The following is a 23,576-nucleotide window of genomic DNA, read 5'->3' as shown; positions in this document are numbered from 1 at the left end:
AAAATAGCGGATCCATTTTGTGCTCTGTAAGAAGGTTCTCTCAGTTGAAACGTATGATGAGACAGGTAAGATAAATTTTTGACGTAATCAGATAAAATGGCAAGCACTCCAATATTGATTGGAAAGATTATTGCTCGGGGAGCAATGCTGTAAGCCATGAGGAACTTTTTATATTGGTTTTATTGTCTCCATATAAAAAAAGCGTTTCAATTGAGACTACACCTTCTTACAGATAGTTAAAGTAAACAATTGTGACTAGATCTTCTTACATATTTTTAAAGTAAACAATTAGAAAGACAATGGATAGAAATGTAACTAGAATTTAATTTTATTCCTGACTATTGAGAAATATTGATTAAGAAAGATTCATAGGAGATGATTGGCAAACTCCGAAGACAATGGAATGTTACATTTGATAATAAGACTACTAGATTGGGATATTTTGAATTAAAAAACACTGAGGTTAATATGCAACGCAATACACATTGTTAAATGAATTGGGACTTGATTAGTATGCATTTTAAAGGTAATGGGCTTTGATTGCTCTAAAAGATACAATTATGTTAAAAATATTGACCCTGACAAACAAGGGGTGGTTACATTTTACTGGGTTCAATTCTATTTAGAATTATAAATGTGTGCATTTTGTTTCTGAATATTAATTGATGTGAATCTAAACTGTTACAGAGAACGGGAAAGCTGTTTTCCTGAGGAGAAAGCAGCCTGGTTTGCTTTTTGTATTTTTCCTATTCTTAGTATGATTAGTTAATTTGTGTAATTGTAGGAAAGAGGGAAAAACAAATATGGGTTTTGATCTTAACAAGGAAGCAGTGTTCAAAATAGAATATCAGCTAGCATGTTTAATTTTGACTGATAAGGTATTTTAAATTTTCACAAACATAATGATGAATGTTAAGCACGTGTTGAAGACAACGACAGAACACAGCAGCTAAAGCAGCAGCGCAAACACTTACTGCACAGCATTCACAACAACAAAACTGAGCCGATCTCAAGAACAGTGCAGACGAACTGTACAAAGCTAAAGGCCTACCGTACCTACCAAAAATGTATTCCATAATTGAGCCATAAATGTCTCAACAGGGGGGAGGTATGGTAAAGAGGTATAAATACCTATTTTAAAATTTTTGTAGGAACTGTTTAATTTGTTATTTTATTGATCTGTAAAGAACATGGGATCTCCAGAATCATCATGGAGCTCATTTTTCAAACAGCATAGTGCAAAACATGGCAAAACAACTGGTAGAACTAGCTCGAGATTAACACTTTTTGATATAGTTATTGGAAGACCATTTCAACTTCCTTTATGGGAAGATGAAGGAGAGAAACTTATCCAAAGAACATGTAAGGTGCCGTGATCTTTTTGTCTATCTTGCAGGAGGTGGTGTAGCCAGGTGACTGGATCCTGATCCGAGTCATAAAAGTGAAGTCCTGGTTCTCTCCACGATGGGAAGACCCATTCGTGGCCCAACTCACCAACCTCCACAGCAGCAAAGATCGCTGAAAAGTCAAAGTTGATTCAGGTCAAGGTCGTTCGAGACAGGTGACTCTGAGTAGGACTAAGTCGGACGGTGTCAAAACCCTTGTCCGTGAAGAAACTCATCTGACGTCTACTCACCAGCCACGAGCACCCCTCACTTAACCCTGACCTCCCATAGACTTTGCACCTCTATACAGAAGCCACAGTGAAAGCTGTTGCCATCCACATCACAGTGACTGGACTGTCAGTGACAGCCTGGGCGTATCTGAACGCCCCGCCCACAGAGACTCGAGTTGGAAAACAAGTGCAGGAAACGTCCTGCCTCAACACTGGAATGGCAGAGCCAAGCGGTCCGCTCCTGGATGGGGAGCCGGGGACCCAACCTACATCGACAGCATCGGGGTTCCCCGAGGTGTGCCGGATGAGTGTAGACTCGCTAACCAAATGGCAGCTGGTTTTGAATCATTCCTGTGTTGGTGGTGTACTATTAACAAAAATGTGGACAGAATCAACTACATCCATTACAATGTGCAACGACTGGGGAACAGGACGGAGGAAGGGTTTGCAGCCATCCATGAACAGTTGTCGGCTACCTCTTTGATGGCTTTCCAGAACAGAATTGCTGTTGACATGATCCTGGCAAAGGAAGGTGGCGTGTGCTCCATCTTTGGCGACCAATGCTGCACGTTCATCCCTAACAACACAGCAGCTGACGGGAGTTTAACCAAGGCCCTGGAGGGTCTTCGATCCCTCAACAGCAAGATGAAAGAACATTCTGGAGTCGACACCTCAATGTGGGGCGAATTTGGTAGCATGTTTGGCGAGTACAAACAGTTGATTGTATCAGTTTTAATGTCAATCGCTGTTTTTGCTGCCATTCTCACAACTTGTGGATGTTGCTGCATTCCCTGTATTCGTGCGTTATGTGAAAGGTTAATAACAAATGCTATACAACCAGTCAAATCCGAAATGTATGCCTTATTGACATCTGGAGGCGAACCACGGGATGACGACGACGCCGACGCATCTGGGGATGAGGAGGAAATGCAGTTCATAGGACTGCCTGACATGTTCCCAGATGCTAAACACTATGTGTTGACTTTTGAGTGTAACGTTTTTCTGTTATTTTTGTGATCCTGTAATGTGAAAATCTGAAAAGAAGAGGTTATGGATGATGATATTTTATAGCAGAATCCGGATAAACAGGAGGGTTATGTTGGAATTATTGTAAATAAGTTATCCTGATTTTAGTTTAGACTGTTGAAATGTTAGTTAATAGAATTGGGGATGTCTTGACCCCCTGGGAAAAGTTTCACCTTATTCAACAAAGAGGAACTACCCAGGGGGGCGGACGCCTGTCTGTTTGTCTGTTTTGTGAGGGGTGCAAGATATCAGGAATAAGACTATAAAGATGTTATCTTGAAGGGGCATATGGTCATGATCAAAGAACCTTTGGTAACTGGGAGAGAACTATCTCTCCCTTAATCAGCTTGAAACTTCCTGTAACTTGGACACTCCCAAAACACAATAAGAGAATAGGCGAGGGGAGATTTTCTTCAGAGTGTTTCGAAGGGCTGAGACGCGAACGGTCCTGAGAACCTCTCATTTTTTAAATAAAGTTAACTCAAATTCTCTGTGATTTCCTTCTTTTCAGGTTGGTGAAACAAATGTCTGGTGTTTGAACCCAACAATATACCTATATATACATATACACATACATACATTATATATACATATACACATATATATACCTATATATACATATACACATACATACATTATATATACATATACACATGCATACATTATATATATACATACATATGCACATATATACATACATATATATGTATATATACATATATATACACACACATACATATACACACGTATATATATACATACATATATATATATACACATACATACATATATATATATATATACATATACATACGTACATATACACATACATATATATACATACATATATATACACATACATATATATACATATACATACATATATATATATATATATATACACACACATTTTCTTTTCTATAAATGTCCAATAATCCGTTTCGAAACATGTTTGTATGCTGGTTTCATGCAAAAAGTAAGCGCCCAATGATGCTGATGCTTTGAATGAGTCTGCCTGGGCTGAACTCTGCTCTTTCTCTAAGAGGTCTCTTCAAGTTCAATTAGGTGCCGTCCTTCCCCGTCCAAACGAATTGGCCACCCGCCTCCATCAACGCCACCAAAAGGCGCTCACGCGTCGAAACGGAATACATGTGCTCAATCCGTCGCCGCCAATGGCGGTCCCCCATCCCACGGCGTCACGGCAACATTTGCGCCATCTGTAACGTTGATATAGAGTCCTTGGGAGCGAGTGGCTGTCACAGCTGGGGGACAAGTTCCCCCTCAGGTCCACCTCAGGAGGAGCCTTCTCCTGACCTTCATCTCATTTTAGAGCTTCCTGCCGGCTTGCCAATTAAATCGGTGTGTGCGGAGAGGGCCACGCCATATGGTCCTCTTGATCATTAGCGAGGCCGCCGCGGGCATCCGACCGCCGGAGCCGTTCCGCTTGCACCTTTTCGACGCCCTATCGTGAGCAGAGGCCGCTTCTTCTTACGTGGCGATTTTTTTAACGGTATTTTGCCACGCGAGCTCATTGGGAGAACCTCCCGATCCGATGTGTATTTTCACGTTTTATGCTAGATATGCTTTATATTTTTAATGACCGTATCGGCCGCATTGTCTTGCGTTGCATGTCAAGTCTCATTTGTGCGCATATAAGCCGCACCCTCGATTCAGTCATCTTTTTTTGCATTGTAAACACGGCTTATATGCCAGAAAATACTGTTGTTGACATGAATGTAGCCCGCTAACCAAACTGCGTTTGACAGCCCATATTTAAGGCGTTCGTTCATTCGCCCTTCCCAGTCAAAACGGATTGGATGTCCAGCGCCGTCAATGGCGGCCAGTGAGTTAACGATTTGGACCAAAAATAAACGGGTACGTTGTAGTTGACACGACAAATGTGGTTCCGCAACGCTCGGCTGTTGCTTTTTACTCACCGCCGCGACCCTATTTTAGCCGGCTGACATTTTTATGGCGGTAAAATGTGGTTGATGTTTGCTTTCTAAATGGCTTACAAGTTTGCAAAGTGTAGCGCGCGTTCATCCATGACTTATGTGTTTGCGTTATGCGTTGTTTGCGACGACGGTGTTAAAGGCAGCTCCGGGCGACACCGGCGCCGGCGCTAAAGCACCGACTCGGCAGAATCTTAAACAGCCTTTTGATCTCATTAGCAGACGCACTTAGTTCGGCACATTTTCCAGTCGGAGGGCCGAGCGAGCAGGATGCGCAAATCGCGCCGGGTGACAAAGAGCTGCGGAGACTAATCAGCTTTACGGGGGTGGGGAGGGCTTTGGCGGAGGGGGGGGGGGCTTGGCGGCAGCGGCGGTCTACGCCAGGGGCTTCATCCATCCTTTACTTTGCCTTTCTATGTCTCGAGATGAAGATTGCAAAATGGATTTCTGAGGGATTCGGAATCGCCAATTGGTCCCAATCGCGTCGTTTTTGGGGGTTGGGGTAACAAAAATGATTGCGTTTTAAAATGTTTACATTTTAAGGCATGGACTCGTAAGCGGATATTGGTGGTGATTGACGTCTGAACCACTTTGATCGGTGCCAGGGCCCCAGTCAAACTGGATTGGACGTATATTACCGTCAATGGTGGGGAAACCTGATGGCTCCATGACAGCCTTTGCAATGACAATGGATTTGATGTCTATAACTGTCAATGGCAGTGAAATTGTTACAAACAGTTAATCTAATCTCATCTCATCTCATTTATTCATGTATACTCTTATTACCTATCTATTTCTGTCTAAAATGTCTTTTTCTGTGTCTGTATTCTCACCCTCTTGCTACTGTGACAACAAAATTTCCCAAATACGGGATGAATAAAGTTATCCAATCCAATCCAATCTAATCTAAATAAATACAATTTAAAAAACTCTAATCTAATTTGTTCAAATCTTATTTTTTCTAATCTATTTTTTTCCAATCTAAAATAATCTAATCTAATGTAATATTTTCTAATCTAATATTTTCTAATCTAATAATTTCTAATCTAATCTAATATTTTCTCATCAAATCGAATATGTTCTAACCAAATCATATCTAATCTAATATTTTCTAATCCAATCTAATATTTTCTAATCTAATAATTTCTAATCTGATCTAATATTTTCTAATCTAATATTTTTTAATCTAATCTAATATTTTCTAATCTAATATTTTCTAATCAAATCATATCTAATCTATTTTTTTCTAATCTAATCTAAACCTAACCTAACCCAATCTAATCTAAATAAATACAATTGAAGATAACTCTAATCTAATCTAACCTAACCCGAACCAAACCTAAATCTAATCTAACCTAACCCGAACCTAAGCCAACCCAACCTAACCTAAATATATACAATTAAAAAAACAACCCTTTTTCCCTCGACGGCGACTGACCTTCGTCGTGGTCGTTGGCGGTGACGGTGATGACGACGAAGCCCACCTCCTTGTCCTCCTCCACGCTGGCCTCGTAGACGGCGCGCGGGAACGCCGGAGCGTTGTCGTTCACGTCGGCCACAAAAATCCTCACGTAAGCCGTGTCTGTGCGTCGACGTTGAGAGATGTTCCCATTTAATAAAAAAAAAAAAACATCTCTTGGGCGACATCCCCCGTTCCGAGTCGGTTACCCGTGTTGGGCTGCCCCTGCTGTCCCGGCCTGGCCGATTCCGAAGCGTCCCGCGATTGGACCTCGATGAGGTAGGACGATTTCTGTTCCCGGTCGAAGGAGGCCCGCGTGGCCACCGCACCGCTCGCCGGGTCGATGCTGAACCATCGGAAATCTTGGCTTTCGTCTTTTAAGATGGCGTAGCGGACCTGCGCGGGAAGTCGGCGTTATCGCTCAGGGGACGCATCGCTACGGCGGGCGTCCGGCGGAGACTGGTTACCGTGCCGTGAAGGCCCGAGTCCAAGTCCACGGCCGACACCTGGGCCACCGACGTGCCCGCTTCGGCACCCTCGGGGACCGTGGCTTCGTACGTGGACGACAGGAAGAAGGGAACGTTGTCGTTTACGTCTGAAAAAAAAAACAATTTGGTTCCATTTTTATCACTAGTAGACTTTCAAGTCTCCAAAATTTTCTCACCCGTCACGTTGACGTAAACGGTGGCGAAGGACGCCAGCGGCACGGCGGCGACGTTCTGGACCCGAACCCTGAGAGCGAAGAAGCGCGTGGTCTCGTAGTCCAAGTTCTCGGCCACCAAGATGGACGCCGAGCCGCCCGCTCGGTTGGCTCGGAGGTAGAAGCGCACCGGCATGTTGGTCTCGGGCACCTGACCCTCTTCCAGGTTGTAGGTGACCCGCGGGTCGCCCAGCGCCGATGTGGCTTTCACCGTCTGGGGGGGGGGACCCGAGGGGAGGACGCAGTTAGTCTCGCTGCTCATATCCGGATTGGCTTTCTTACTTTTTGCCCCACCCAAAATGGCCGCTAGTTATGAACGCTGTAGAACAAGGGAGTCAGACTCGGGTTGGTTCGCGGGCCGCTTTAACGTCAACTTGATTTCACGTGGGCCGGACCGTTTTAGATATAATATTTAGATTTTTTTTTATTTATAAATGGACTAAAAGAACTGGATTAAAAGCCCTGAATATTCAGTTTTTTATAGATCTAAAACAATGTTTATTTTAGCTTTATTTAAATCTATTTTGAGATTTTACAAAATGATTCTTGAACTAAAAACACAGAAGAAAATGGATTAAAAAAATGACAATTATTGATTTAAAAGGGGGAAAATCTGGAAATTTCATATACATCTATACTCTTCATTTGAATTTGATCCTAAAACAGAAAGTCGGCACTCATGATTGACTTTCCCGGGCCACACAAAATGATGCGGCGGGCCAGATTTGGCCCCCGGGCCGCCGCTTTGACACCTGTGCTGTAAAAAATGAAGTGTGCAAATAATAAGTGGGTGTCCAATCCTTTTGAAGGGGTGGGCTTACAGAAAATGAACGAATGAATGAATGCATGTTGAATAAAACAATAACCGACCTTCCCACTACAAATGGATTGGACATATAACGCTGTCAATGCATTAAAAATTGATTTCATTCTTCCTCTGGCCAAGGTGAACCCCCACCACAAATTGGTTTATCACTTGTAGACCTCCAATCCTTTTGAAGGGATCTACGCCCGCCGACCGGTGACGAATGTCAGACGCGGCGAGCCATCGCGTCGCCATGACGACGTGGGAAAAGAACGCCTGCCGCGTGTCACTTTTGAGCGTCCCCGGGTTGAGACGCCGCCTTGTAAGGACACGGAGGAGCGGTTGGCGTTCGGGAAAATTCTTCTGGTAACACGCTGACCGAATGCTAACTCCATTTATTTACGGCGTAGCTTATCTCACATAAGTTGAAAGGCATGGAGTAAAGAATGGTCAAGCGTTAAGATATTGCACCCAGGGATGACACTTTTGCTTAGTCACTGCAATTGTAGTTGATAGACAGCAAATGGTCGCTGTCAACATAGATTCATACCTGTCAACCTCTCCCGATAACTGCCCTTATAAATGATTATGATTCCCCTTACAAACCCCCAAAAAACCTTACAAACACCTTACGGTGTTTGTAAGGTTTTTTGGGGGTTTGTAAGGGGAATCATTATCATTTATAAGGGCAGTTATCGGCAGAGGTTGACAGGTATGTAGATTGGACATGATTGCTACCGATCATCCCAGTCAAAATGGATTGGTCGTCTCGCTCCATCCATAACAGCCAATGCGTTCTATGAGTCCCCTCGAAGTGGATATTGCACCCAGGGATGAACATGTTGTTCATTCACTGCAATTCAAATAGCAAATGATTGAAACATGTACAACTAATAAGAATAATACATGTGACGTTTAACTCTTTCAGTGCTATGGAAGATCGTTGACATCCATTTCTGTGGCGTCCAATCCTTCTCCTGTGGATTCCAATCGGTTTATCCAAACGAGACGTCCACCGCATTTGAACTCTTAGGGTGCCGCCTCAACCCGATTGGACGTCGGTCGTTGTCGATGGCACCAAAACACGCTAACGCTAACGCTCAGCACGACACCTTCAAAGATTTGAAGGAGAACTTTTGTGAAGTTTTAAAAATAATATCAGCACATATGCCGTAAAGGGGGGAAAAGAAAGAAAAAAATCTTAACACAGAATGACAGCCTGCCTCTCTACCTCGTTAGCGGTGTAATTAACAAGACGGGCTAAATTTAAAACTGGCGCTCCTCCGGCGTGTGATTAGCACTCGAGCGGAAAGGAAGGCGCCGGCAACGTGGGGCCACTTCATTAGGTACAACTCACCATTTTAACTCCTGGCAGCAGGATCGGACGCCACACGAATGGACGCCTATTGACGTCGACGGCGCTGCAAAACTTAACTGTTGGAATTATTTTATATAAGTTATCCTGATTCTGGTATGACTGTTGAAATGTTAGTTAATAGAATGAGAGTGTCTTGACCCCCTGGGGAGTTTTCACCTTATTCAACAAAGAGGAACTACCCAGGGGGGCCGACGCCTGTCTGTTTGTCTGTTTTGTGAGGGTTGCAAGGTATCAGGAGGGTGACTGTAAAGATGTTATCTCGAAGGGGCATATGGTCATGAACAAAGAACCTTTTGTAACTGGGAGAGAACTATCTCTCCCTTGATCAGCTTGAAACTTCCTGTAACTTGGACACTCCCAAAACACAATAAGAGAATAGGCAAGGGGAGATTTTCTTCAGAGTGTTTCGAAGGGCTGAGACGCGGACGGTCCTGAGAACCTCTCATTTTTTAAATAAAGTTAACTCAAATTCTCTGTGCTTTCCTTCTTCACAGGTTGGTGAAACAAATGTTTGGTGTTTGAACCTAACATTAACCATCACATATTTTACTTTTTTATTAGTGTTCATAGTCGTACGTCTTTCACTCATTCGTCATATATCGCCTTTAAATGCAGCGAATAGAGAAAAAGTTCATCCCTGGGTGCAATATCCATAATAAAAATTAGACACTAATGACTCTCATTCTGCCTTAGCCCCGCCCACACACAAAACAAATCACCAAAAAGATAACAATATCACAGCAAGAATAAGCAGCAGATTTTTACAGCCCGCTAGCATGCTAACATTCTATTGACATGTACTAGCCAGCGCTAAAAAGACATGATCCACAATTCTGGTTGTGATGTCACAACCAGAATTGCTGGAATGAATTAGATTTTTTTTAATGCAATAACTAGAGAATGGTCAAAAACGGACGCATTTGATTGCCAGATTTGTTTTCTACATCCCAAATGATTTTTTTGGGACGTTTCCTACATTTTGAGCGCGACTTACCGTATTTTCACGACTATAAGACGCGCTTAAAAGTCTTAAATTTCCTCCAAAATAGACAGGGCGCCTTATAATCCAGTGCGCTTTATATATGGACCAATACTAAAATTGTTATCACGAAAAAATAAAATAAATCAGTGGATAGGGTACACCGTCCTCTACAGTTCTCACAACTACGGCAAGCAGCCCCCGACTCTACTATTTTCCCCATAGAAAAAGTACTGCGCATTGACTGCAGGGATATATAGTTCTTTTGTCAATACACCCAATATGACGGCGAGCACACTAATTTGGTACTCGCCGTCATTCCGGCTGGATTTACAAAAGATCTCCTGCCGCTAGCTACTAGCTAGCTGCTATTTGCGAATGGATTGTGGCCTGGAAATCGACATCAACATAGCTTTACGAACGGTGGCAGGCAGCGCCGGGCTAGTTACCCTAGCTACTATTTGCGAATGGATTGTGGCCGCCTGGACGAACGTATAAAACTCAGCGTTTCCGATGACTCATTTGGACAATTGTTCAATTCGGACACAGAAAATGAGGACTTTGATGGATTTGTGGGTGATGATGACGTGAGTACATTGTAAAATGGCTAAATAAAGTACAACCCAACTCAGTTTTGCTTCCGTTGCCTTTTTAAAAACGTTTTTAGCGTATGTCCGTATGTTTAAGCTGGTGTATGTTTTGCCATGCCTGGCTGCGTCTTTAAAGACGGTGCGTCCATTTTGTGTGTCAAATACAGAAATAGCACTCATTATTGACACTGTGGCTTAAAATGCGATGCGCCATATAGTCATTAAAATACGGTACCAGAATCTTGGCGTCCCTGACGGTGTTCTCGGGCACGGTGACCCAGTATTCGGGTTTCTCCCAGTGAGGCGGCTGGTTGTGGACATTGGTGATAATGACGGTGAGCTCCACCGAGCTGCTGCGCTCGCCGCCGTCCGACGCCACGATCTGCTGGTTGATCTTGGATGTCTAACGGAAGGAAACAATTCCAAATGAATATTTACAATATTTTTGGGGCTCGGAAACGGGAACCCTCGAGGGGCGTTCGTTACCTGCGAGATGGGCTGGTTGACGTAAATCCAGCCCGTGCTGGGGTTGATGTGAAGGTACGCCGGCGTCTGCGAGGACAGCGAGTACGCGATGGCCGCGTTGCTGCCTTGGTCGTCGTCGTGCGCCGCCGCCCGCAGGAAGCTGGTCCCGACGGCCGTGTCCTCCCGCAGGAAGTCTGAAACGACAGCAACCAGTAAACCAAATTCTCTCATTTAATTGGTGGGGCCTTTAAGACCACCTTCAACTCAGTCTAATCGTTTTTTTCATGTGCTAACCGTTGTTTTAACATGAATTTAAAGCCCAAACTTTGAAAACTCACACTGGTAGCGGCTGTTCTCGAACTTGGGATCGTTGTCGTTCTGGTCGGCGACCATGACGGCGATCTGGCAGATCCCGATGAGCGGCTCTTCCGCCTGGTCGGTGGCCGTCACCGACAGTGTGAACTCCCTCTGGCGCTCCCGGTCGAAAGTCACCGCTGAAGTAATCACGCCTAAAAAAAACAAACAAACACAGAAATCCCATTAAAACACATTGTTCGACCTTTTGACCTCACCGCTAGCCTGTGACTATTTGTAGAAAGCGATGGGGTCACAAACAGGGCTTTTTTTTACAGATTGGAATCGGGTGACATTTTAAAAACATTTTTATTAATTTCTGATTTTCAAGTATTAACTCATTGGCTGCTGTTGATTGAGTCCATTTTGATTGGGATGGTCGAATAACATTGGCATTGAAAAGGTCAACATGGAAAATGCCCCCCAAAATTCCAAAATGTACGAGCAGTCACCCAAAAATCAACAGGAAGTGACCTGGAAGTACCCTAAAATGACCAAAGAAATGTCACAAAAATAAATCATTCCCTGCCATTGACGGCTATTTACGTCCAATTTATTTAAACTGGAATAACACTGGCAGCCAATAAGTCAACCAGAAAAATATCTTCTCTCTCATCTCATTTTCTGAACTGCTTTATCCTTATTAGGGTCACAGGGGGTGCTGGAGCCTAGCCCAGCTGACTTTGGGCACGAGGTGGGGGACACCCTGGCCAGCCAATCGCAGGGCACCAGGTGACAAACAACCATTCCCGCTCATACTCATACCTAGGGGCAATTTAGAGTGTCCAATCAGCCTACCAGGCATGTTTTTGGAATGTGGGAGGAAACCGAGTACCCGGAGAAAACCCACGCAGGCCTGGGGAGAACATGCAAACACCATACAGGTGGACCGACCTGGATTTGAACCCAGAACCCCAGAGCTGTGAGGCTGACTCGCTAATCACTCATCACCAGGCGGCCCTCAAATTTACAATAACACATTTCCGTATTGAGAGAATATTTTTTCACCCGCAGAAACGCCGCCATAACTCACCGGTATCAGGATGAATGTCGAACCCGGACGACACCCCGTCCCTGTGCATAATTCCATACTTGACTTCTCCATTCACCCCCATGTCGGCGTCCTCTGCCTGGACCCTCAGCACAAAAGTCCCGGGGGGCTGGTTCTCCAAAATGGCCGCCCTGGAACTGTAGTTCTGACACTAAGCGATAAAAACAAAAAGGAGCAGTCAGTTCTATCCGAGTCCCGATACGGGCGCCCAATCCTCTACGCTCGCCACCTCTTGGAAGACGGGCTTGTTGTTGTTGATGTCGTTGATCCCCACCACAACGTGCGCCGAACTGCTAAGCGGGAACGGCCCACCGGACGCGTTGTCGTCGGTGGCGGTGATGGTCAGGACGTATTGGGGTCCCCTTAGCCGCGGTGGGGGGCTCCGCCGGAGCTTAATGATGCCTTAAAAAAACAAACAAAAATCAGGAAATGGCCTTTTATGATTTATTACATCGTAGATCAGGGGTGTCAGACTCGGGTTGCTTCGCGGGCCACATTAACGTCAACTCGATTTCATGTGGGGCAGACCATTTTAGATATAATATTTAGATTTTTTTTAAATAAATGGATTAAAAGAACTGGATTAAAAGCCCTGAATATTCAGTTTTTTTATAGATCTAAAACAATGTTTATTTTAGCTTTTATTATATCGTTTTAGATTTTACAAAATGATTTTTGAACTAAAAAGACAGAAGAAAATGGATTAAAAAATGACAATTATTGATTTAAAAGGGGGAAATCAGGAAGTTTAATATAAATCTATACTCTTTATTTTAATTTGATCCTAACACAGAAAGTCGGCGGGCCACACAAAATAATGCGGCGGGCCAGATTTGGCCCCCGGGCCGCCACTTTGACATGTGCTCTAGTTAAATTGTGACATTTTTGTGTCGTAGATTCATTTAAAAAAAATTGGCGGTAGATGTTTAATTACAATTAAAGATTGTGGAAAAAAAGGGTCCCGGGAACTGCGATTTTATGATTAATTACATCGATCAAATTTATAAAAATTGGTTTTGGGGAGATAACATTTAAATGTGGTGAAAAAAACTAAGTGTTTTGGTAGATGTTAAATTGGTCAAAATTGTGGTGACATGTTTAATCATAATTAAAATTAGAAATCATAATTAAAGATTGTGGAAAAATGTGTCCCAGGAACTGCAATTTGATGATTAACTACATCGATCAAATTTGTAAAAATGTTTAATAACATTTAAATGTGGTGAAAAAAACTGCAAAATGGTGTTTTGGTAGATATTAAATTGATCAAAATCATGGTGAGATGTCCAATCATAATTAAAATGAATAATTTAAAATTGTGAAAAAATGAGTCTCAGAACTGCAATTGTGATTAGATCGCAGATTAATAAAAATCAGTTTGTTTGCGATCATATTTAAACTTTGTGGAAAAAAAGAAAGTCTCAGGCACTGCAAAATCCGGATTTACTAAATCATAGATGGATCAAAATCGATTTTGGCGAAGCGTGTAATCATATTTCCCAAACATCATTAGGAAAAAGTCTCAAGAACTGCGATTTAATTAGTGTGTAAAATGTCCTCCTGCTAATAAAAGTTTCTTCTAATTAAAAATTCTTTCAAAAAATCATTAAAAAAAAGTTTGAAAAAAAATGGGCAATAATAAAGATCAGACACGATTTTTGGGGTGGACAAATTACGCAGCCCTACTTTAGTGAAAAAAACTTGAACTAAAAAGCAACGTGGGCTTTTGACACTTGCAAAAAATATTTAGTTTCCACTTTTTGAAAGAAGAAAGTCCGACAAGCAAAGGCCGTCTGCCTTCAGCGGCGAACAATAAAACGCCATTCAAGCCGTTTATGCGTTTGACTGCGCGCGATAAGGCGCAAAGCACACAAACGATAAACAGGCGCCACGCCATCGCATATCAATAAATAATTATGTGTTTTATATTCACGCCTGTTCAGGGGTTGACTGGCTTTGTCCCCGATACAGCGGTTACCACGGCAACAATCGCCCGGGCGCCAGCGCGCCTCCACGTCTCTGTCGCCGTCGCGCGTTGTTATGATAATGCGTGCTAACAAACACAACGGCGTAGCGACTACCCGGGGAGACGCAGCCACCAGGCGCCATGTTTATGGGAAGTGCTGTCAAAATAATTGGAATGGATTTACATTTCGTTATTTTGCGGGTGCGCCGCTTCGGCGCGGGAAGGGACCGCGTTAACTCGGGGAGTTGCGTTTCACCTTTCTGGTTGTCCAACAGGAAGTTGCTATCCTCGTTGCCGCCGGTGATGGCGTACGAGACGCCGTCCCCGTCGGGGTCGTTGGCGTGGACGATGGCGACCAGCGTGTCCGGCCCGGCGTCCTCGCTCAGGAACGTCTTGTAGCTGAAGACCGCCACTCGGGTTAAATTCTGGCGGACGACCGGTACCCGGACATTTCGTCGACGGACACTTTGTCGACCGGACAATTCGTCGCCAGACAGTTGGCCTAACCTTAACCACTAACCTTAACCACTATTAAAGAAGACAAAGGAAATTCACATAGCAAAAACTCACTCGACAACACAAACACTGACACTTGGGCGTGTGCAAGTATAAAATGTACGCATCTCTAAACACACTATGCACGAAACGGTTCCTACGTTAAACGGTTCCTAGGTTAAACGGTTCCTAGGTTAAACGGTTCCTACGTTAAACGGTCCCTACGTTAAACGGTCCCTACGTTGAGCGCTCCATTTTTAAAATAAAAGGCAATAAATTACATTATTTTATTAAAAAAAATATTAAAAAGAAGACAAAGGAAATTCACATATTCTTTGTCATCTTTTTTTTGCTTGGTATTCCCATAGGTATCGTGTATAGGGACTAGATTTCCGATGCGCATTGTGAGGCAACGGAGCTAGACGTCGTCGCTTGTCGGCCATTTTAAGAACAGGCCCATTCGCTCCTCGCAATGCCTCACAACGCGCATGATGGCCCTCTTTTTACGATCGTATGTCGAGGTACCACTCTGTGAATTTCCTTTGTCTTCTTTAATAGTGATTAAGGTTAGGCGAACTGTCCGGTGACGAAGTGTCCGTCGACGAAATGTCCGGTCACGGGATGACCCCCCAGACCCCCAAAAAACTCATCAACCCGTCTTGCGACTTACGCGCTCTGCGAGAAGACGGGCGTCTCGTCGTTGGTGTTGGCCACCCGGATGCGGACGGAGGCGGTGCCGGTGCGTGGGGGCGTCCCCGCGTCCACGGCGACCACTTGGAACTCGTAGATGTGATTGGGCCGCTCGTAGTCCAGCCGGCGGGCGGCGCTGACCACGCCCGCCGAGGTGATGTGGAAATCGGCGCCTGGGATGGAGTAGGCCACCTCCGAGTTGACGCCGGAGTCGCAGTCTCGGGCCACGACTGAAGGGGGAGGGCAGACCTTCGTACTTTGGCCGTCCAATCCGGTTCGGCGGCGATCGAGAGCTTACCTTGGAGTAACGATATTCCGGGTGCAATGTTCTCAGGGACGTTGTCGCGGGTGTAGATGGGGTGAAGGAACTCTGGCGTGCAGTCGTTCTCGTCCGTGATGTGAACGACGACCTGGAGACGGACGGCGTCCTAATGTTATTAAGTCGACGGCCGCCATTGGCAGTGAGCGACGTCTAATCCGTTTGCACCCGAGGAGCAGTAGCAGATTGCGAAATTGCACCCGAGGATGAATTTGAATGTTCACGATATTGATGGGGATAGATGGACGTCAAAGGTTAGGTTTAGGTCAGGGGGGTCAGACTCGGGTTGGTTCGCGAGCCGCTTTAACGTCAACTTGATTTCACGTGGGCCGGACCATTTTAGATATAATATTTAGATTTTTTTTAAATAAATGGATTAAAAGAACTGGATTAAAAGACCTGAATATTCAGTTTTATATAGATTTAAAACAATGTTTATTTGAGCTTTCTTTTTATATATTTTTTAGATTTTACAAAATGATTTTTGTACTAAAAACACAGAAAAAATGGATTAAAAAATGACAATTATTGATTTAAAAGGGGGAAAATCAGTAAATTTAATATCCCTCTTTACTCTTCATTTTAATTTGAACCTAAAACAGAAAGTCGGCACTCATGATTTACTTTCCCGGGCCACACAAAATGATGCGGCGGACCAGATTTGGCCCCCGGGCCGCCACTTGGACACATGTAGTTTAGGTGATGTCCAATTGAATCACAAGGAAACAAAAATAAACGTTGAAATACATACCATGTATTAAAATAAATAATACTAGATTGAGCATCAAAGTGGCTTTTGATTGAATTAAAATGCAATATTGTGAGATAAATAAATACTAAACTAATAATCAACAGCGATACACGTACACCCAAACTTATATGTGTGGACTCACAAACCCGAAATTGCACCCAAGGATAAACCAGATCCTATTTTAACTCAACTCATTGACCTAAAATGCTTACCTCAAATAAATATCAAATCTTTTTTTGATTTTTTTTTAATGTCCAGTGGTGCTGGATGACATTTCTTCCCAAATGTCCTTGAACGCCTCAGGCAACACAACCTATGGATGCGAGCGAGAGGAGTTTGCGCAACTGTGCACACCCTCCGAGTGGATTAGAACGACCCCCCGCCCCGCCCCGCCCCCCTACTAGAGGCGCCAAAGCCTTGAGGGGCCACTGCTACTTTGACGGCCATTTTCATGCACTTACCAACATTTGGACAGCAGGGGAGGTGATAATGGACTCCTCCAGGTGCGTGCGCACTAACGCCATCTTGGCTGCTTCCCGCGAGGGTTCGGCTTGGCTAACTTTCAGCGCTTCCGTCGCCCGTATAAGTGCCGACGCGACAACTGAGCTCGGGAACGCGCCTTTGATGTGCTGACTTTTCATTAAACGCCCCGTCGGAAATGAGGGCAGCGGCGAGGCGGGAGGGGCGGCGGCGCGGTGGCGGCGCCGCCGCCAGCCCAGGCGGCAAATGGAAGACTTGCGCCGTAAAGTCCAATTCGGCACCTCAGCAAATAATTTTCGACCAATCAAATTTCATGTCGGGCGCGCCCGTTTATTTTTGGGAGGAAAAAAAAAGTGAACTTACTGGCCGCCATTTTGGTGCTACATGGACGTCAGAGATGATTACATTTTGGGAGGATGGGGTCAAAGGTCACAGAGGTCAGAATAGAATTTTTGGAATGACTCCACAATATTTAAAAAAAAGTTATTGCTAAATTTGGAGGATATGTTTGGGATGAGGTGAGATTATTATAGGTTGGGATAAATGGGGTCAAAGGTCGTAGGTCAGAGAAACACGAAATACATGAATACTGTATCATATTTTCTGTTATAGACAATGCTGTAGATTAATATTTAACTGAAATTTAGCTTTAAAAAAAACATTTTATTTTTTTAGATTAAGAAAAACAATAATAGGCAGAAATTCAATACATTTTAAATGGACTGACATACTATTTAAAGCTGTGTGTCAAAGTGGCGGCCCGGGGGCCAAATCTGGCCCGCCGCATCATTTTGTGTGGCCCGGGAAAGTCAATCATGAGTGCCGACTTTCTGTTTTAGGATCAAATTAAAATGAAGAGTATAGATGTATATTAAATTTCCTGATTTCCCCCCTTTTAAATCAATAATTGTCATTTTTTAATCAATTTTTTCTGTGTTTTTAGTTCAAAGATCATTTTGTAAAATCTAAAAATATATTAAAAAAAAGCTCAAATAAACATTGTTTTAGATCTATAAAAAACGGAATATTCAGGGCTTTTAATCCAGTTCTTTTAATCTGTTTATAAAAAAAATCTATTATATCTAAAATTGTCCGGGCCATGTGAAATCAAGTTGACGTTAAAGCGGTCCACGAACCAACCCGAGTCTGACACCCCTGATTTAAAGTATCTATTGCCATGTATACTTTTAGTAATACATTTTGAAACGGTAATTTTACAGTAATTAGATATTTAAAATGTTATGATCTCCCGAGTCAAGCCAAATAGGAAATCCAAAATTCATTATAGGGTTAACGTACTTTCTCCTACTTTTGACTTTGTATCCGAAAGCATCACCGTCTTAAGTTTCATATTCAATTCTATCTAGCATGTGCACGCTCCTTAAAAAATAGGCCTTTTTTTAAATATATTTTGCTTACCTCGCTCACAGCGCTGAGATCCGTGTCGGGTTCGGACGCCCGAACCTGCAGCGTGTGCACGTTGTGTCCGCTCTCGAAATCCACGGCGCGCGTGAGGCTGAGGGCGCCGTTTTCTTGGTTGATGCTGAAGAGGTTGCCGGGGTTGGACTGCAGCACGTAGGCCAGCGTCTTCTTCTGGAAGGACACGGCCTGAACGGCACCCACGCTGCAACACAAACAGGATGGATTCACGTCTCATCTATTTGCACCGCCAGAAAAGGAAATTGCACCCTAGGATGAGCCTAAACGCCAACGATAATAGTGAACGAGTGACATTTTAACCGCAAAAAAAAAACGAAAACAAAATGATAGCTTCGCCATTAAAATAATTTTGAGAGAAACGATTTTTGCATAAATTACCAACACGGGACTCTAACGTCTTCCAAAAAAAAAAAAATCCGAGCACGACACCAGCAACACATCAAATGGACTTAAATGGGAGACCGTACACACGACACACACACACACACCACCAACACACACACACACACACACACATATACACACTCCTTACAGGGTGGCATGGACACTTGGATATTATTAACACAATGTGCTCTGCGCCAAAAGCCCACAGGGACACACAGACACACATGCATGAACACACACACACACACGCACACACACAAGCCTTCATGTTTATCCAGACCTCGCTTTTAATAAATATTTGAATTTGCCACACTTTCAAACTCTCAGCCTCAGGCCACACGCAGACTTTTGCATCTGGGTCCTCTTCATCCTTCATCCACCTCCTCCTCTTCCTCCTCCTCATCCCTCCGTCCATTCATCGCCTTTCCCTTATAGCAGGGGTCACCAAACTACGGCCCGCGGGCCGGATACGGCCCGTCAGCACATTTGGCCCGGCCCTCTGAACAATACCAGAGACGCTATCAGATTTTTTTTTCCTATTTGGCCTTGAAGACTGGGACGTTTTAATCTTGTGTTTGGTTCATTGCACCCCCGCTGAGCCCACAAATCATCCCAGTGAAGCGGTGGGGCTTTGCATTGCTTCTTTGGTGACACGCGCGGGGAGAGTGTTTCCCTTTGATGCATGCGGGCACGTCCACCGGTGCATGCGTGATGCATGCGCGAGCAGAGTGTTACCGAGACATCTGGACGATCAGAGGTGAGGGCGGAGCCCTGGGACCATCGCGGACTATTCAAGCATATAAAAACTGTGCAACCTGTTTGAGAATTGTTCTTTTTGACCCAGACCTGTGGAGGGGAGCAACTCTGAATTGGATTTATAAATTAGGAATAAATATCTTCTATGAAGAACCCAGAGAGAGTTATTTAGTTATTATTTATTTCATAAATAGTTTTATTTATTTCCTGGTTTTTTTCTGTGAAGAACTCAGAGAGGGTTATTTAGTTATTATTTATTTCATTAATAGTGTTATTATTTGTTTCCTGACTTTTTTTCTGTAAAGAACCTGGAAATGGTTATTTGGTTATGTGTGGCTTTCTGGAAAACAATAAAAATTTTAAGCTCCCCTACGATCGTCACACTTTTTCTGTTACAAACTGACACCGGCCCCCCATCAGAGAAGGGAAAAGTTATGTGGCCCTCACAGGAAAAAGTTTGGGGACCCCTGCCTTATAGGCTCGTCAAAAGTATTGAAAAGTATCGAAGTGGCGACAGAAATATGATTTTGCACTACTATAGATAGTCATTTTTGGCTTTTTCATCCTTAATTTGTCAAGTTCTAGTGGTTGAATTTGACAATTTCTCTCGTATAAGCCGCCCCCTGATTCCCAATTTTCACCTCCATATTCATGGTTTTAATAGGGAGTACAAATGTGTTACTTTGAAGGGAAAATCTTGAGAAAAATCGAATACTCACGGTTGCCCGATGGCCGCGTTCTCGGCCACGCTGAGCTGGTAGGTGGTCTCGGCGAACTGCGGCGGGCGGAAGCCGGCCAGGACGGAGACGGTGGCGGGCGGGCCTTTGCTGCCGTCCGCGTCCACGGCTTGAACCCGCAGGTGGTACTCGTGGCTGGGGGCAAGGGGGCGCCCCGTGGTCCTGATGTCGCCCGAGCGTCGGTCCACCTCGAAGCAGTCCTCGCCGCCTGAAAAAATAAAAAAATGTATAGTTGCATGACTGTGAATTTGGAAAATTATTATTAATGTGCCACCTGGGAGTTTTTGGGTTTTGATTGAAAGAAGGCAGTTAAACAAAAAAGGGGATTTTGTCATTGTTTAATAAAATGAATGATATGAAACACGACAGCAAAGCATGATTTTGTGTGGCCCTCAAAATCATCACCTTATGTCACATGTGTCAAAGTGGCGGCCCGGGGGCCAAATCTGGCCCGCCGCATCATTTTGTGTGGCCCGGGAAAGTCAATCATGAGTGCCGACTTTCTGTTTTAGGATGAAATTAAAATGAAGAGTATAGATGTATATTACATTTCCTGATTTTTCCCCCTTTTAAATCAATAATTGTCATTTTTTAATCCATTTTTTCTGTGTTTTTAGTTCAAAAATCATTTTGTAAAATCTAAAAATATATTTAAAAAAGCTAAAATAAACATTGTTTTAGATCTATAAAAAAACTGAATATTTAGGGCTTTTAATCCAGTTCTTTTAATCAATTTATTTTAAAAAAAATCTAAATATTATATCTAAAATGGTCCGGCCCACGTGAAATCAAGTTGAGTCTGACACCCTTGCCTTATGTTTTGATTTCATATTTTTCCTTGAGATTTCCACGCGCTAACCATTTAGCCGCCGTGCCGCCCCAAATGAAATATAGTGTGTATATAATATATGAGTACCATTTCTACTACAACTACACTGAACAAAAACGTTGTTTATGTTCTGAGCAGATGCTAACAAAATATTATCGTCATATAACAACTCACTGACTGTCCCACTCTTGTCATTCCTGTCTTCTCTTTTCCTTAGTTAGCTGGTGTATCTTACTTTTTAGTTCTTCCACGCAGCCTTGCCAAAATGATGATAGACATGCAAAATCTTTGAGTTGCGCCTTATAGTGCGGAAAATACAGTATTGTAAAAACAGTTCATTTTTGAGCAGATTTGGTTCTTCCATCTTTCTCAATAGCAACCAAAGATTTAATAGAAAATAGTGATGATGGGATGGAGGTTCAAATGTCGCGTGGGGATGAGATGATTGACAGGTGGTATGCAGCTGCGACCAGTCGAGGCCCTCTGGTCAACAGCTGAGGACCCTTTGCCATCTTCTTGGATTTTTTTTTATATTCTCGTCATCTTCATGGTTTTCTTCCTCTGCGGGTGTTTTTTTTTCCTCCAAAACTTGCCGTGCAAAAAAAAAAAGGATTTAAAAATAGAGGGAAATCAGAGTTGGGGGTTTTAAATCTAACGGATTTGTCTTAACTACGACTTCATCACTTATTTTTGTATAAAAAGTGACTTACAGTTAAATTTTACTCTCTATTTATGTATAATATATCATAAAATTTCATATAAAAAGTGAACAAAATCTAGAATGTAGTGTACAAACAGTTTATAAAAGTAAGACATGGTATTTAATCTTATGTTCAAATGTTATTTTAGAAGATTTATAGTTTAATGTATGTATCGTAAAATTGTTATCTAATTTACAACAAAATATCACGTTTAAAAAAATACAAATAAAAAATACCAAAAAACACTAACACTAAAAAAACACTAAACTTCATTTTATTTTCAATTATTATATTATATAATATGTTTTGGCATATTGTAGAACCCTTTGAAAGTTATTTTATTCTTATTAATTAATTAAATATTCATTGCCCTTTAATCTATTTATACATTGAAAGTGTGTAATATAAAGTGTACAACATTTTACATATGCAATTTTTGAATCTGTTTACCATCTTTTTTTATTGAAATGTTTTTATTACATTTTTTTAGCGTTCCTTTGCTCCTCCCTCAAAAAGGATTGCACGTCTATCATGGCAGCTAATGAGTTAAACGATTAAAAAAAGACATAAATCCTAATTTGTGTATGAAAAGCTTCATATTTTGTGTTATCTCACGAGTTGACGTCCCTAATGAAGTGCTTTGTGTATAAATAGAATCAAATGAAGTGGGACTTAATCTCACTTAAATCCACATTGGCAAGATATATATAAAAAATAAAGTCAATTAGTGAATTATTTGCGAGCAAACGTTTCATCACGTTACACCAAAGCGCCTCATCAAATAAAAATAAACTCTTTAAAGAGATTCTTCTTCTTTTTTGTTCTGCGCTCCAAAAAATTCCCAGCCGGCGGCGCCCATCCATCCGCCCACGTCGCCCCCGTCGCCCCCGTCGCCCACGTCGCCCACGTCGCCGCCTCCCCGGAGACGCTCCTTTTCTTCCCCCGACGCGGAAGCTCTCTCTCTCGCACCCCCGGGGGAACGTTTAGCGTGCGCCGCTAAACGGCGTTTAATTGAAATTCAACAAGTCACTTTTTATTTAGATTTATAAATGTGCCTGCCTCCGAGCAAGTGCGTAGGGATAAACCAGTCCATTTACATAGAAAACATCCCAAAAAATGCATCACCATTTGGTGTCAACCTAATGTCAAAACTTCCTACGCTACGATGGGCCCATTTGTTTCATTGGGCGAGACTTAGTCAAAGTTTACATTTAAATTCTGGATTCCGGCTCATGTTACGTGAAAAAAAGTCATTTAAAGACTTTTAGCTCACCATTTGATGACTTTTTTCCAACTAATATGACTTCAATCTCCTAATAATATGCCTTCAAATATGATGTTTTGTGTGGATACAGAAATTATGTCGCTAAAGTCAAAGCAAACCATTTTTTTCTCCCTCATATTATGGCAAAGTTCATGATATAATTCCCTGAATCTCATATTATTATAACTTTTTTCTCCTAAAATAATTTAATTCCAGCAATATTCCAACATTTTACGTGTAATAATAATTTTAATCTGGTAAATGAAGTCAATTGATGCATCATTATGTTTCCTCATAAAAATTAACATAAGTTTGGGTATTTTTTGTGTTGAAAAGTTGAAACGTTTTCATAACTTTACGTATTGTTACCAGATAAATGTTTTTAAGTAA

The 23,576-nt window shown here is 42.7% G+C and overlaps 1 protein-coding gene across 1 annotated transcript in view; it reads right to left on the bottom strand.

The window, feature by feature from the left end:
- The window catches only part of LOC144073712 (neural-cadherin), a 94,348-nt gene that overhangs the window by 34,935 nt on the left and 35,837 nt on the right, over positions 1-23,576 (bottom strand). The window contains exons 3-16 of the mRNA XM_077599746.1: positions 20,375-20,600; positions 18,495-18,699; positions 15,824-15,935; positions 15,506-15,755; positions 14,597-14,739; positions 12,604-12,776; positions 12,357-12,525; positions 11,308-11,478; positions 10,991-11,163; positions 10,740-10,907; positions 6,717-6,966; positions 6,520-6,647; positions 6,262-6,448; positions 6,032-6,175 (exon numbers count right to left, since the gene is read on the bottom strand). Of these exons, the coding sequence (XP_077455872.1) occupies positions 6,032-6,175; positions 6,262-6,448; positions 6,520-6,647; positions 6,717-6,966; positions 10,740-10,907; positions 10,991-11,163; positions 11,308-11,478; positions 12,357-12,525; positions 12,604-12,776; positions 14,597-14,739; positions 15,506-15,755; positions 15,824-15,935; positions 18,495-18,699; positions 20,375-20,600 (2,499 nt within the window). The remainder of the gene's footprint in view (positions 1-6,031; positions 6,176-6,261; positions 6,449-6,519; positions 6,648-6,716; positions 6,967-10,739; positions 10,908-10,990; positions 11,164-11,307; positions 11,479-12,356; positions 12,526-12,603; positions 12,777-14,596; positions 14,740-15,505; positions 15,756-15,823; positions 15,936-18,494; positions 18,700-20,374; positions 20,601-23,576) is intronic.

This window comes from Stigmatopora argus, chromosome 4 (assembly GCF_051989625.1).
Source record: "Stigmatopora argus isolate UIUO_Sarg chromosome 4, RoL_Sarg_1.0, whole genome shotgun sequence".
In the NCBI taxonomy this organism is placed as follows: Eukaryota; Metazoa; Chordata; class Actinopteri; order Syngnathiformes; family Syngnathidae; genus Stigmatopora; species Stigmatopora argus.
This window is presented reverse-complemented; position numbering and strand designations above follow the sequence as displayed.